Consider the following 17395-nt stretch of genomic DNA (forward strand, 5'->3'; position numbering starts at 1 on the left):
TTAGAATGCCACATGCTTTTGTCGTACATTAATTGAACACCAGTTTAATCGATGTCGACTAGACTATAATATAATCATAAATATATGATACCAAAATTTTCATCTACAGTATAACCTCTATAAATTAATATTCTCTATAAATTAATAAATTTTTCCGGTCCCAAGTAGAGACCAGTGTAATTTTTGACATATTTCGATAAAATAATAAGATAATAAATTTTTTGAAAATCCTTTGTAAATATATAGTCCCATCAATATTATAAATTAATAATTAGGTAAAATTTTTAAAATATATGTATATCTAAACACATTAGTTTTTGTTATATTTTATTTTTAAATATTTTTTTGAAAAAACTTTCCAAATTAAGAAAATCTCTCTATAAATTAATAATTATTAATTTATCGATAAATTAAAACCTCTATAAATTAACAGATTTTCATGGTCCCAACATTATTAATTTATAGAGGTTTTACTAAACTTTGTTACAATTCTCTTATCAAAATAAGCAGTAATTTGGATGTTTCGATATTGGAAATAACATGATTCTAAAGATGAAGAAGAGTGAATGATTATTTGATTTGGTAGGATGACAAAATGATATTATGGTAAAAACAAAACAAAGTAGCATCAATTTTAGGATCTTCTAACATCTTTTACGGATCCAAACTCTAAAGAGAAACGTCGGAATCATAACCATAAGCAGTGACTAAACAACCTACAACCAAAGCTTCTTGATGGACAAATTGAAGAAAATGAACTAGAAGATCATAAAGATTTCTCAAAACTTCATTTGGACAACAGTTTTCTTAGGAGAAATTCCAAATTTGTAAGCAGCAGCTTGTTGGAGGAAACGATCAGCAGAACAATGACGAGGCTCTACGTCGATCAAGAGCGAATCTGTACACTAACTAAAAGGCAGATACACATGTAGATTTTAGATTTTGGTTTATGGTTTTTAAACTTTTTAATTAAAAATAAAAATAATAATAAAAAACTGAAAAAATGTTAACTCATGTTAAGAAATAAAAAGCCACAAAATATGGGAATAAGCCAAATTTTCAAAAATATGGATTTGCTAAATTTCGAGAAATCTATTATTTTAAGAATAATGGCTGATAAAATGGATTTTACATAAACAAAAGCCAAAAACTGATACAAAAGCCTTGATATATTGTATTACGCATATGATTATTTTAGTTTGTTAAGACAGTTAGGCTAGAACATAATGTAAGCCCATTACTCGGCCCACTCAGACAGGGTTTTTGAATTTGTTTTCTCTTGGAAACCCTCACAGGCTCACACCAATCGATCATCGATTACTCATCACTCATCACCAAGTCAAAGTGTGTTGTATCAAACTATGTAACATGATCACATCAATAACTGCTTAGCTTATGTGGAGTTAAATATTGTTTATGATATATGTATTTGAATTAGAATCGTTTCTTTTGTTCAAGTTTGTTGAAAGAAATTCTAAAATATATCATGTTTGTGTTATAGATTAATCTCATTCACATCAAAATTACAAAAAAAAATATTCAAATTCTAAAACGAAAATCCACAACACAACAACTGACAACAACAAGAACTTTTTTCTCTAAAATTTGGTAACCTTGAGCTTATGAAAGACTTAATTAGCAACTGAAACAAGAACAAAGAGATATAATGAGCAATAGATTAATTAACCTCGGGACTTGGCAATTCAAGTTATTTTGGTTTGCTTTGGTTCTTAGTTCCCAAAATCAATAGTTCGAACATCAATCAATATAATTGTCATCTTGTTTTGCTTATCATTTCTTTCTTTTTCTTCTTTGCGTCTTGCTCATGCTTCTTAGCCTTTCCATTTTATTTCTTGATACGAAAGATATTTTCCTCGGTCTTCCTTTTCCCAGCCCCCACCACTTCCACAAGAGTCGTGTCAAGAAGCCTAGATTAGTATAAAAGACTTCTTATCTTATTCATTAGGAGGCATAGCCTTTATATACAAATGTGATTAGACCTAAGTACTAACATAAATTACATAATGGTACTTAGAGAATACAATATTTACACATTGCCATATATCACACTCAATACCCCCCCTCAAGTTGGAGTGTGTAGATCACACACACCCAAGTTGGACATAAATTCTTCAAACTCCTTACGCCCAAGAGCTTTGGTGAGTATGTCGGCTAGTTGAACTCGTGTCGAAACATACTGTGGAGCGATCACACCTTGAACTATTTCATCACGGGTAAAGTGGCAATCCGACTCGATATGCTTCGTACATTCGTGAAAGACCGGGTTTTGACTAATGTGAATAGCGGATTGATTATCACAATGAAGTGGTATAGGATATGAGCAACCAACCCCAAGAGAGGTTAGTAACTCCCGAAGCCACAGAATCTCACACACCGTCTCGGCCATGGCTCGATATTCCGCTTCAGCGGACGACCGTGAAACAACGTCTTGTTTGCGTGTTTTCCAAGACACCAGAGACCCACCTAGCTGAATAAACCAAGCAGTAAGAGAACGTCGAGTAAGTAAACAACCAGCATAGTCCGAGTCACACCAAGCCGTGATGCGTAAATCATTGTCAGCCCGCAAAAGAATACCATGTCCCGGGTTGTTCTTAAGATACCGGACAACACGGAGAGCTGCGTCCCAATGAGCCTGTTGTGGATCATGCATGAACTGAGAGAGCATATGGATGGCGTACGAGATATCCGGGCGTGTAACACTGAGATAAATGAGACGACCAACCAAACGACGATATCGGAAAGGATCCGGAAGACTATCACCGGACGCCAAGGCAAGTTTATGATCTTGCTCGAGAGGGTGTGAAACCGGTTTGGAACCAAGTAAGCCAGTATCGGAGATAATATCAAGAGTATACTTGCGTTGACACAAATACATCCCCGTGGAGTTACGAGCAACCTCAATACCCAAGAAATACTTGGTGATCCCAAGATCCTTCATATGAAAGCAAGAGCTCAAATAGGCTTTGAAACTAGTAATACCTTCCAAGGAGCTACCAGTAACAACAAGATCGTCAACATACACGAGGACATGAAGACGCACGGTCGAACTCGAAAATGTGAATAACGAGTAGTCTTTAACACATTGTTGAAACCCATATTCTTGCAAAGCATGAGAAAGCTTAGCAAACCAACACCGAGGAGCCTGACGGAGACCATAAAGTGACTTATGGAGACGGCATAATTGAGACTTATCGTTAGTACGGAACCCCGGAGGAAACCGAATATACACCTCTTCGTCCAAGTCACCATGCAAAAAAGCATTATGAACGTCCATTTGATGTACCTCCCAATCCCGAGAGACCGCAACTTCAAGAAAGGTACGAACAGTAGACATTTTACAAACCGGTGCAAAAGTCTCCTTATAATCTAAACCCTCAGTTTGATTATTTCCAAGAACCACTAACCGTGCTTTATACCTCTCAAGAGTACCATCATATTTATATTTCAAAGTGAACACCCACTTACAGCCCAAAGCTTTCTTTCCCGGGGGTAGTGTCTCAACCGTCCAAGTCCCTTGATCCTCTAAGGCATCAATCTCACCCCGAACCGCATTACGCCGATTCTCATCTTCAAATGCCTCGGCATAAGTCCGGGGGATAACTCCAGCTGTGATCGCAGCGAGAAAAGCTTGATTACTAGCTGAAAAATTATCACAAGTAATATATGTATCAATAGGGTACCAAGAGGAGTCAACAAAATCACTATCCGTCCCGACGAGTGTAGTATTCGTCGCATATCCCTGTAGGCGAGTGGACGGAAATTTTTGACGACAACCACGACCCATAGGAGGCTCAACGTCATCTGTTAGCTCATAAAGATCCACAGCTTCAGAATCACTCTCATCATCATCATCCGCATCAGTAGGGGAGAATACCAGAGACGATGCGGGTGAGGAGACACCAGCCGGAGGAGCTGGAGAGGAAGCAAGCGGAGAAGAGCGAACAGGAGTCATAGGCGGAGAAGTTGGCGTAATATCCACAAGCACCGGGCTTGTCGCTGGTGGATCAGTCTCGGAGCCACTAGAAGAAGGATCCGTCATGGCCGGGACTTCATCGAGAAGCATAAATGGAGACAACGAGGATGAGGGCGGAGAGGGTGATTCAGATGGAGACATGTCGGTCGTACGAAATGGAAAATCAGTTTCGCAAAAAACCACATCACGAGACGTAGTAATCACACCGGTTTCAAGGTTATACACACGCCACCCCTTTTCCCCAAAAGGGTATCCGAGAAACACCGAACGATTGCTCCGTGAAGCAAATTTATCGCCTCCATGACGTTGATTATGTACATAACATAAGCAGCCAAACACTCTTTAAGTCATTCATAGGTGGAGGACGATCATATAGGATTTCGAATGGCGTCTTGCCTTTCAAAATAGTAGTGGGAGTACGGTTTATCAAATATCCCGCAGTAAGTGCACAATAACTTCAAAACTCCACCGGTAATTGGACTCAAAACGGATTGCACGCGCAACATTAAGAATGTGTCGATGGTTACGTTCGACACGGCCGTTTTGTTGAGGAGTCCCAACGCATGAAGTTTCATGGAGAATACCCTTTTCTCTGAAATAATCGGTAAGAACAAGAAATTCTGAGCCATTATCACTCCGTATTTTCTTGACTTGTTTCTCAAACTGGCGTTCGACGAGAGCAATAAAATTCCGTAAAGTATGAGCAGTTTCTGTCTTATTCGGCAACAAATAAATCCAAACAGCCCGAGAAAAATCATCAAGAATTGTAAGGAAATATCGTGAGCCACAGATAGATGTAGTACGGTAAGGCCCCCATAAATCACAATGAACCAATTCAAAAACCGCAGATGTTTTATTAGAGCTTAACGGGAAAGAGTCTCGTGTTTGCTTGGCACGAATACAAACGTCGCAAGACTTAAAATCAAAACCACTACCAAAACTACTATCAGATACTTGTAACATCTCCATAGCTTTAGAGGCGGGATGACCCAAACGACGATGCCACACATCTCCGGGTAACACGTCCAAAGTTTGTGCCATACTTGCAGCTGCAATTCCCCTAAAGAAATAGAGTCCACTATCCTGTTCACCGGCTCCAATCAGCATCGACGTGGTGCGGTCCTGAATGAGACAAAGTTTTTCAGAAATCTGGAAAAGACACCTCCTATCTCTAGTTAACTGAGAAACAGATATGAGATGACATTGCAATCCATCCACAAAGAAGACATTGATCAACTGAAGTTGTGAACCCAATGATACTCTGCCTTGCTTAGTAGTAACCGTGAGACGACCATCAGGTAATTTAATAAACATCGGAGCCATATCACACACATCAGTAAGAAAACCAACATCACCAGTCATGTGATTCGATGCACCCGTATCAATAATCCAAGACTCAACAAAGAACTTACCCGAAAGACGCTCACTTGGGTCGGAGGTTCGACCATTAAGCACCGCATGTAAACGCTTCCATTCGTCATCCGTGAGTCCACTAAATCCAACCCGATCAGCCTCAGTAACGGACGATGTAGTTCCAGCAGCTGGAGCAGTCACCGTGACTTGATTCACACGAGCAGGTTCCACGCGAGTAGCAGATGAGGACGTAGTAACACCACCACCACTTGATTTTGAGGTTTGTGTTTTAGTCCGAGGTCGATCTCCCCACCACCATGGATACCCGATTTTTCGAAAGCAATTGTCTGCTAAATGCCCATTCCGCCCACAACTCGAGCATACAGCTGTAGGATCACGCAACTCCGCTTGTTGTCTAGGCCGTGGAGTTGAAACGGATTGAACTGCAAAGCTCACACCGTCAGTCCGTTCGTCATACGTACGCACCGTACGTTGGGATTCTTCATCTTGAGTCACCACCTGATAAGCCTCATCAATAGAAGGAAGAGGATCACGAGACAAAAGAGAAGACTTAACAGCCCCAAAAACTGTCTCATCCAAACCCATCAAAAACTGATGTAGTTTATCTTCTTCACGCTCCCTTGCTATTTTCTCCGCTGTCTTGGCCCGTTGAAAATCAGAAAGTGTAGTCCAAAGTTTTGTAAGCTTCCCATAATATGCTTCAACGGCCAAGCCCTTTTGATAACAATTCGCCAACTCCATCTTAAGTCGTTGAACCCTCTACCCATTTTTCACCGACAAACGTTTTTGAATATGAGTCCAAAGATCATGAGCAATCTCATGATGAGATAGCGAGCTGCTCAAATCAGGAGCAATCGTAAGCTTGATCCAAGACACGACCATAGCATTGTTCGCCCACCAATCCTCAATATCTTCGGAGTCGTCCGCTGGTTTTGGTATAGTACCATCAACAAACCCGAATTTCTTCCTTGCCCGCAAAGCCAAACGAATGTTTAGAGACCATTCATCATAGTTCGGACCACGTAGTTGAGGTTGAGAGATAATCGAACCCGGATTGTCCCCGGAAGAGAGGTCATAGGGTTTGTTATGGGCTTCCAACTCAAAACCAATTGGCAATGAGTGGATTGGCCCTAACCCTTTATATATTACTTAAGTCCCATCACATATTTCAATGTGGGATATTTCTCCACACGCCCCCTCAAGATAATGGCTCTTTTAGCCATTTATCTCGACAGAATCCATCACGCCCCCTCGAGATAATGCTCTTCTAGCTATCTCAATGGAATTGGGGCTTCTTTTGGGCCATCAATTAATGGGGTGATCGGGCCTATTTCCGGGCCGGATTAATTAATGGGTCAGCGTGTGTTCGGGCTCTGATACCATGTCAAGAAGCCTAGATTAGTATAAAAGACTTCTTATCTTATTCATTAGGAGGCATAGCCTTTATATACAAATGTGATTAGACCTAAGTACTAACATAAATTACATAATGGTACTTAGAGAATACAATATTTACACATTGCCATATATCACACTCAATAAGTCGCAAGATTCTTCTCTCAGGTTTTAGAATCTTTTAACACCTCTTTTATGGAGTTATTGATTGATCGTTTTAGGTTAGCCAAGAACTCCCTTTGTCTCTCTTTTTCCTCCGGACCAACTTCCACTGTGTTATACTATTCCACCTTGAATTGTATAAAATCATATTGGAGGTGTATGTAGTGTTTCAACTCTGTTGAGAGGGTTTCCTGGGTGGTTGAGATTCAAAATCTAAGATAAAACCCTTCTTTGTTTGAATAACACATCCTAAAACTTCAGGTTTGACATATGATTTTGAAGTGGAAGCCAAAGATTTCTTCTTATCGTTAGTCTTCTCTTTGTTGGTTTTTTGTGAATGGTTACTTAAGAAACAAACGAAGAAGAATTGCTCTCACTCTCAGAATAAGAAGTTAGAATCAATTCTCTAAAAGCTTGTTTGCTTCTCTTTGTATATTTCTCTTCTATGAGCGTACATATTTAGAGCAAAGACTTAACATTTTAAGAAAAGCAAATTAGTTATTTAAATCCTACTAGGTTTGAATCCGTGGTACACCGCGGATCAATGTTTGTATTGTTAATTTTTATATTAATAAAGATTATGGTATAATGGTTTATCGGAAATACTATTTTATTATAAAATATGCTTTTATGGTAGTAATATAGAGTTTATTTAATTTAAACAAAGTTGTTGTGGTTGCACATGTAAAAGTTTGAGAAAGGAGGAGGTTTGGTTCTTATAGAGTTATCAAATTTTTTGAATGGTTAATTTAAGGGTTGAGAATTAAGAGAGTATATAGAACTTGATGATGTATTTTTTTGTCTTTTACATCATCTCTTAGGTAGATTTGAATATTAGTTGTTACGAGCAACATACCGCCATATAATATTTTATCTAAATATAAAAAATGTTAGAATTCTTTAGTTTTGTTCCTTAAAGTTTAAATTTTAAAGTTTATAATTTAATTTTTGTACTTTTAAAATTTAATCAGTAATACGTATGTAATTTAGTAATTAGATATTGCAATGATCCATTTTAAAGTGTCAAGAGGACTGTGTTTTGTCAAAATAATGTTTTGTTTACATTAGAAAACTTTTATCATAATAACAATTATATTTTTAATTAAGGATGTATATAATTATTGTAATTAACATATATATAGTATTTTTATATCTAGTTTAAGTTAAAGTTATTTACATTGATTTCATAAAAAATAAATAATAAAATGTTGCAATAAACATACGGAACACTTAATATATAAGTAATTAATTAGATATTTTTTTGGAATTTTTTGGTTGATAAAATAATTTGTACTTCTGTAGTTTCAGATTAAATAATTTTTATTTTTAGTGTTTTAAAATTTAATTCGTGGTACATTGCTACATGTGTAATTTAGTGTTACGATTCCAATCTAGTTGAGCCATAGCCACTACCGCTGCCGGATTTTCGGATTCGGGTATTTTGTCCAGTCCTATGAGATATTACTCAATATATTGATGTTTATGGTTCTTAGTATAGTAAAGCAAAATGGAACAACTACAAAGGAAGAGGAAACAAAAGCCCAACCAAAGTAATCAAGACGATCCACGGTATAGTGCTGAGGAGAAAATAAAACTAGAAAGAAATCGTTTTTGTGACTATCAATCTGAAACCGAACAATCAAACAAACTGAAGGCAAACATAGAATGCATCCAAGTCTTACTCAAGTATGCCAAGTCTTCTTCAAGTAGACTTGTATGCCACACCATGACCAGGAATGAATTTCGCATTTTCTTCACTATAAATTTCTGTCTCCTTCTCAAGCCTGCTCAAGTTTAATCTCAAGTTTATAAATATATCGATTTAAGTTCGGTTTTTTAATAAATTTAAAAGAGAGAAAATGGAAATTACGCGATGGAGATGGTCTTGTTGAGTGTAGAAGCAGAGAGAAAAGTCGAAGCATCTAAATACAACAACTCTCCTATCACTCTCTCTTCGATTTTTCGATCCATTTCCGTTACTTCGAACGTAAGCTCTTGGTCTGATGCCATCACCCATCCCCATGTATCCGCAAATGATGGTACATGTGCTGTGTAAGCCTTCACGTCTGTTTCATTTTTAATCATCAAGAATCAACCAAACAATGTCATTACAAGAAAACACAAAAGAGAGTACTTACACTTGAACACTTGTTTCAAGGTGTTGTAGATTGATGTAAAGACCTCTTTATGAGTGAATATTCCAGCTGGTCCAGCCTAGTAATAAGAACATAGAATTAGATCAACAATATATATTATCTTTTCTATCCCTAACTTGTAAATGCTTACAAAATAAAACAAGTACCTGAGTCACAAAAATGCCATTGAGGCTAAGCTTGGGTTTGAGGATGTTCTCATAGAATGATTTGGTATAGAGCTGATAACATGGTCCACCTTCTACAGGGTCAGCTAAATCTCCAACTATTATATCAAACTTCTCTTTTCGTTCCTCCAATTCAACCCTTTACCATTTAACATTTTCATAGTCAAATTTATATTTTAGTGAAAAATTATATTTTGTTGAATTTTCCTTACTTAGCATCGTTGATCACAAGTTCAAGCTTCTTGTCACAAAAAGCTTTGGTGTTAATAGTTAGAAATCTCTTGCAAAAATCAACAACTTCCTACACATAAAAGGCCTTTAATTTGTTAGTTTAATGAATATATATTTTGGGGGATGATACATTTAAGTTAAAATGTTATAACCTGATCAATATCACACATGACCACTTTCTTGATGGTGTTATGTTTTAGTATTTCTCTTGCAGCAGAGCCTTCACCTCCTCCCATTATAAACACAGTCTTGGGGCTAATCATAGAGCAATGGTCAAGTTAAAAAAATTTTAAACTCGCAAAACAAAAACCATGTCAATTCCTCTTAAATTTCTTAGAGTATTTGATATAATGTACTTTCTTTTGTCAATCTTGATTTATGGTACTTAATCATGTGTAACCTCAACTAAATGGTCAATATAATTAAGGGCCATTCTCTAAAATACCATCATTTTTGTTTTTAGGACAAAAATACCACAAAACTAAAATTAAGTTTTAAATTTTCAAACTCTAAATTCTAAATTCTAAACATTAAACCCTACCCCCTAAATACTATACCCTAAATTGCAAATAATCAACCCAAACCAAAGATTTAAAATTCCATATAATTGAACAACAATTTGATTTTAGTGGTATTTTTGGAAAGAAACCCAAAATGATGGTATTTTGAGGAATTCCTCTATAATTATACCATGGTCAATCTTGATTAATGGTACTATAATCATGGTATTTTAGTTTACTTATAAGCAAGTCAATATAATTGCTTTTCATAATTTTGAACACACGTAAACTAAATTAAAATTGTAACCTACTTAAGGTTTTGTGCATAGTACATTGTAAAAATATAAATTAATTTTTTTGAATAGTAGCTAAAAAAATGTAAGTTTCCTAATCGAAAAACACAAATGCAAGTGAAGCATACTTGGGGTGGAAAATGAGAGCCGGGTGAATCAAGCATTCATGGTAGATAAACTCATCTCTCTCTGCACTTTGCATTTTCCCATCAATCACAAGTACCTGTTTTGAAAAATAAAACATTCACTAATTAAAATTAAGATTTTCTGTTATAAAAACCCTCCAAGTTGACATTTTTCTAACTTTATTCTCCAACTCCCATAAAGTAAAAAAAACTCGCGAAATCAAAATAATATGCAATATAACCCATTGTCATCACCGTAAATTTGTAAAATGTTGATAAATAGTACATTAAATCGAAACCACGAAAAATGAGGAGAACAAATCTACATTAATATAAGTTATGAAAATCTAACTTATGTGACCTTACAAAAGTTTAGAAGATACATATATGGAGATGAAGGGTAAACTTGCAAAAAGTGTTTTTCTTTGCACCAAAACCTTCAACTTACACAAAGTATAAAGTATACAACTTCAGAAATTTTCAACCTTTTCATCAACAAAAAATGAAACTAAAAGAAATTTCAGAAACTCTTTTAGTGTTTTATGTCATATTTGTTGAAGAAAATGTACCTTTCCAAATCGTTTGGTGTCTAACAAAGCAATATCTTGATACTCACTAGTTCCTTGATGGAGAACACTGCCGAGAAAGAAAAAATAAATAAGTGAAAAAGAGATGGGCAAAATCAACATTTAGGGAAATCAAAGTTAAGACAAAACAAATCAAGAAAAATAAACCTGTTGAGGGCAAAAGACCACTTAAGATCTTCATCAATGATCTCTTCATACCACTGGCACTGATAGGTTTGATTTGGTAACATGACCTCTACAGCTTCTCCCATATTCTAAGTTAACAAGTAGAACACAAAGAAGATGTATATAGTTTGGTGATAGTTCTAATGCTTCTTCACCTTTTATAAACTTTGAAAACTCAAGCTCTTTTTGGTAACTAGCTAAAACGTTTATTGTATCTTGATCATCTTCTTGGTTATTAGGAAAGTGTAGAAGATAACAATTCTCATAGATTTAAATAATAATATTGGAGAAGCGTTATAATTTTCCTTTTAATTTGAATGAATCAAGAATCTTCATCTTTTTAATTTTTTGTTTCCCCTAGAAAGAGTTTTAAGTTTATATGTAAATAAAGAGAAAACTGAAGTTTTTGGTCTTTTTTTTTGTCCTCTTTACGTTACTTAATTTGGTGTTTAGTGCATTAATATCACTTTAAACAATTCCAATACATTAATACACAATGACATCACTAATATTTGTAAAGAAAACTTAACCAGAATATTCTTTTGTTGTATACTCATATAGGAAATGAAAACTTAACAGGAATATTCTTTTATTTTTAGAAATATGTTTCTTTGATATATGCAAAAAAGATCTTATAAAAAAATGTCTGCATATAAACTGATAAATATGAGTATACTTCATCATTTAATGTTTTATTATACTGTTTTGTCTTTTATATCAAATTTAAATTTTCTTGAGTAACAAAGATAATTTATTTTATCTTTAGTAAATTAATAAATTTAAAACTATATACATATATACAAATTGTACCAATAAAAAGAATTGAATGTGGTGATGCTCTTTAAAAATTTTGGGCCAGACATTGCTTCACAATCTATACTTTTCAAAGAAAATTTGGATATATATCCTTTTTGAAAAATTGAATTAGTTTTTTTTTTGTGGTAAATAGATATTATCATAACAAATGACAATTATATATTTGCTAATGCAAATGTTTTCCTTAATTCACTTTTTCTCTTACACCCAACTTTTTTTTTTGTCAACAACATTTATATAATGGACTCAGATGAGTCAAGAACTGGGAACATTGTTTACATAAAGACATAGAAGCGATTCAGCACGCACTTTGTGTGCCAATAAATCTACTTTAATATTATAGCAAAGAGAAACTTTAAGTAAAGAAAAAGAAGCACGTATAACCTGTAGCACATAAAACACTACCCTCCAACAATTGAACAGGTTGTCTCCGTATCCCAGTACTCTCCTAAATTGAAACATCCATCTGTGCGGCTGTCCATAATTGAACTTTATTTTAAGCCAGTCGCAGCACCTTTCTCGGATTCTTATCCACATTGTCAAAAACCTTTTCATTCATTTCCTTTCAAATATACCACAAAATCCATGGATACATTGAAATGTTAACACCTTTGCGTTTTCGCCAGAATAAGTAATCCATAGTGATATAAATCGAATCTGATGGAAACTCTCCTATCGTCGTGGGCACTTGTGACAAAGCCCATGACTGAAGGGCCGGTGGACATTGAAAAATTGCATGATTAATAGATTCCATTTCACCACATTGACTACAATATGGATCACAATTTAAAATCACGAATGACTAAATTTATATTGACCGAAATACATCCTATAACCACCTGCCACATAAAATATCGCAACTTAGAGGGTCCATACCCAACCCTCTTATATGAGTTCTAAGTTGTAAACAAAACTCACGCACAAGTACCAATTAGGCCAAAGATAATATGGAAAACAAAACCCACGCAAAAGTCAAATCTAATTTTTTCTATTTTCTTTCTTTCCTTATTGTCCTAACCTTTCTATATGTCTATCTATTTTTTCCTTTTCTTTTATCTCTTCAAAATATATTTTATTGAGTGATGATAATAAAATATACTTCAAAGGTAGCTTCAAGTAAACATGGAAGATGAAGAAGAAACTCTAGTACGATCCAGAACACCTATGTACAGGCTTTACTTCAAGGGTTTGGTAACCGAGGAAGCAACAGTGATATCAGCAGGATTTGGAATTGCAATATGCGGCGACAAGGATGATTTGTTGTTCGATATGAATAGACCAATTCATGAACCTGCCATTACACGTTTAGAGGCTGAGATAATAGCATTGAAGTGCGGATTAGAAGAAGCTGTGAGTATGCAGATCAAAGATATCTCAATCTGCTGTGATAATGAGCAGATTTTCGAATTGGTAAGGTTTTTTTCCTTGGCTCACACGTCTTAGTTCGCTTCAATATCATAGTTTTTTTTTAATTGCCTTGAATGTTTTTTTTAGGTCATGGGGAGATCTATGCTAGAGCAAGAAAACATTACCATGTTAATACGTGATGTGCAAGGCATCAGACAATATTTAAGGTCTAGTATCCCTGTCTTGTTGACTCGAACTCAAGCTAATTTCGCCTACGAATTTGCGATAGAAGCAATCATATATATGCCTGTGCATGTGCCTGTTCAGGAAGATATGCATGTTCAGAAAGAGTTTTGCAGTATCTGTATGAATGATGACATCAATGCTGACCATATGTTTGGTAATGAATTATGTGGTCATAAGTTCTGTTCCGACTGTGTCAGAAGTCACATAGAAGTGAAACTAGCCATGTCAAGTTCAGTGACATGTCCTGGTTATAAGTGCAATTCTCGACTGAGCTATCGACTTTGTGTCAACATTTTGACACCTGAACTAAAAGAGAAGTGGGAACAAAAGATCAAAGATGACTCTATTCCCGTGACAAATAGAGGCTATTGCCCTAACCCTAGATGCTCGACTTTAATGTCTGAAACTGAGCTCTCTGGACAATTTGGATTTAGGCAATACTGTGTGAAATGCAATGAACCCTTTTGCATAAACTGCAAAGTTCCTTGGCATAGTAACTTATCATGTAACCAATACAATAGGTTACATCCAAACCAAACAGTAAACGATATATTGCTAATGGAGCTAGTGAATGAGAAAAGGTGGCGTCAATGTAGAAAGTGTCAACACATGATTGAACTTTCTGAAGGATGCTCCAGCTTAATTTGCAGGTATATATATATATATGATCTTTAATCTTCGAGTTATGTTTTATATAATGTATTAACTTAAGTTATACTTAATAAAATGGTAGATGTGGACATAAGTTTTGCTATGATTGTGGAGCTGATACTGGATCATGTTACCATGGTCATAACTTTCCTCGACCAAGGGTACTAAGGAGGAGACAGTATCGTCTTAGGTTATGCTGTTTTGGTTGTTGAGTGATAATTGCCATTGTTGTTATTTTGATACTAAGACATGTTTGATGGGCATGTAATGCTTTGGTTTTTAAGTTACTAACTTACATTAAGGCGACACATTTGTGTTGATGTTTTAATTTGTACATCTTATTGTCAAATCTAGTCTTTACATATCAGTCCAGCACTTAGGGTTTAGGAACTAACTAAACTTGATAATAAGATGGGGAACTAATTTACAAAAACCTCTAATAAGATAGAGAACTGAGTTAAAAAAAAAATATATATATATATTTACATTAACAAAATTTAAATGTGTATCTTTTAGATTTTTTTTACCTTTTCTCTTAACCAAAACAAGAAGGAAAAATATATTTACATATACTAACTTACGTACAATATTAGCTCCTACAAGAAAAAACAAATTTACGTACATTAGCCAATTAGATAAATCTTGACATATATATCTCTTTTTTTTTAAAACATATACTGTATATCTTTTGTTTCATTCACCAGTTTTTGAACTCATGCTACGCTCGTAGTTTGATCTTATACGAGTATCAAAAATACACATAAATTTATTGATAGTATATATACAAGAAAACAATCACCTACGGTAAAAAACTTAAAAAACTGTTCGTAAGAGTAAAACACAGTTTTTTACCAGAATCCTACCAAACATTTGTAGTAAATATCTTCCGATGATTTTCCTACCAAATCTTTTCTATTATTCTCCTACCAAATAATTTCTACAGTTTTTGTACAAAACATTTTCTTACAATTTCCTAAGTACAAAACATTTGGATTCTAAGAGCATCTACATCCGTGGTTGTGTCTCAATTGTTTTTTCACATTTATATATATTATTTTTATTGTTTCTTATTATTTAATTAAATTAATTGATTTAAACCAATCAAATTAGGACACATGTAGACTTTTTGTTTTATTTGTGTCTTAAGTGTCTGCTTAAAGATACTATCACTTGTTCGGAGAAGAGTCGCTGGCGATTGAAATTCGACTTTGTTTTCTTTCATCTCTCTTAAGTTTTTACACTTTTGACTATAATTATCAAATTTCAAAATCACTAAATCAACCAGCTGCACAATTCAAACTTTATATTAGAAGGAGCGATAGTCGTAGGATTAATCAAATTGTTATTATCCGATCTGCAAAACTGTATTTTCATCTTCACGGCCGTAAAAATAGAAATTTATGTGGGGAGTTTGCTAAATTTATAGTTATACACTTTAGAATAGTCATAATTTCAAAATTGACATGTCAAAAGCAAAAATAAATCCAGTCGCTGATATGAATCGCGCGACTGTTAAAAGCACATGACCACTAGGAAACTCTCCTCTCCCTCTTTTTGTTTATTAAAATATTTTTGAAACCCCTTGAGAATTATTTCCGACGAGGATGATATAAATATAGTAGCTTAGTAGCTCACACATATTGTTTTTATTTTGGGATATAACTTAACTATCTATTTCACCATAATAATTTAATTTTTAATTATATGCACTCCATCTAAAATGGATATGAACAAAAGTTATTAAAAAGACAATATATGCATCATATCAAATTCCTAATCGTAAAAAAATTACAAAATAAAACATAAGTAAAACTTTATCAACATTCTCATTAAAGTAATCAATTCCTTTATTAAACTTTGAATCTATTAAATATGACGATTTTAATAACATAATTCTAATGGTATTTGCACAAAAAAAAAAAAAAAAAAAAAAATCTAATAGTATAACATATGAAAATCAACATTAATAGAAGCAACTAGTTCTTTTTCAAAAACCTTCGTTTCATCATTATACATATTCGACGTAAATGCCACTTGAAATATTATAATGATAAAGAAACTACAAATACTTAATTTTGATGTAATATCAAAATATATACCATTGATTCCCCAAACACATCCCAAAATGGCAATATATAAAATACAACCAGCCCCAAGCCCAACCACACCACAAATCAACTGGGCTAGTGAAACTGTAGCGATGATGACACTTGACGTAAGAACAAACACATCCCATCTTTGCCATTTGTAACAGTTACAAAACATAGTTACACTCACCATTACTGACATCATTGCTAGCAAGATTTGTCGACCTTTGAACTTAGTATGTGGTCGTAGTGTTTGTGGATGTGAGTGAACCAAACGAGAAGACGTTTCAAAGACATAGATGAACATCAGCAAGAACCCAAAGTATCTAAGTAGTAAATAGCTTAAACTCATATTTTCTTTGTATGACATTACACTATCCCATCCTATTGCGACGCCATAGATCGATATGATTGCCCATTTAAGCAATATTAATCTTGTGAATGTATCATTTACTCCCAAAATTATAGTTCTTTCAGACATACATATAAAATTTTCTTGTACTTTATTTCTTGTTTTTCTTTCTCTAATGGTTTATTTTATATACAAGAGAAAGAAAAAATGGTTTTATCATTTGGATCTTGGATATAATTAAATTTCGATTATCAAATCTCTAAGTATTAAATGCAATATCTTGAAAAGTATTTTTTTTTTTTTACAAATCATGTGTGTGACATATCTCCTAAACACAGTATGTTTAATTATATGTAATTTATTTATTAAAGTGACTTAATTGATAATTATGAAAAGTATTTAGAGTTTTTTTTATTCATTTTCAAATAAGATTAAACTTTAAATATCTTAAAAATATGTTTCATAAATATAGAGATATTGAACTAATGAGATTTAAGGTTGTAAACAATTGCCAGTCGAATTGGCTCATTTGAGTCGGCTTTTAGTTATTTGATGACAAAAAAAATAAAAATAATAATGAGATTGTAGCAACAATGACACTTAAAGTAAGAATGAAACATAATCATCTAATGGTGATTTTAGCTTCATGGTTTTTTTTTATTTAGGCCATAATTGGGCTTAACCCTGTTGTATAAACTTTCATGGCTCGAAAAAAAAAAAGAAGGGGATTCTAATTCATAAAGAATTTTG

General features: G+C 34.2%; 2 protein-coding genes across 2 annotated transcripts; one reads left to right on the forward strand and one right to left on the reverse strand.

Annotated features, from left to right (window-relative positions):
* Window positions 1-8384: 8384 nt before the first annotated feature.
* On the reverse strand, window positions 8385-11347 carry LOC17889563 (thermospermine synthase ACAULIS5). Its single transcript, XM_006295733.2, has 9 exons — window positions 11129-11347; window positions 10964-11030; window positions 10398-10492; window positions 9629-9731; window positions 9458-9546; window positions 9228-9384; window positions 9064-9139; window positions 8796-8991; window positions 8385-8709 (listed from the first exon to the last, which is right to left on the reverse strand). Exons 1-9 carry the CDS (start codon window positions 11230-11232, stop codon window positions 8628-8630), a joined length of 969 nt encoding a protein of 322 aa, XP_006295795.1. The 5' UTR covers window positions 11233-11347; the 3' UTR covers window positions 8385-8627.
* Window positions 11348-13084: 1737 nt separating this feature from the next.
* LOC17888025 lies at window positions 13085-14418 on the forward strand. The gene is made up of 3 exons (XM_006295924.2): window positions 13085-13372; window positions 13457-14205; window positions 14289-14418. The coding sequence occupies exons 1-3, from the start codon at window positions 13085-13087 to the stop codon at window positions 14416-14418; spliced, it is 1167 nt and encodes a 388-aa protein (XP_006295986.2).
* Window positions 14419-17395: the final 2977 nt, after the last annotated feature.

Source organism: Capsella rubella, unplaced genomic scaffold (assembly GCF_000375325.1).
Source record: "Capsella rubella cultivar Monte Gargano unplaced genomic scaffold, Caprub1_0 scaffold_4, whole genome shotgun sequence".
NCBI lineage: Eukaryota > Viridiplantae > Streptophyta > Magnoliopsida > Brassicales > Brassicaceae > Capsella > Capsella rubella.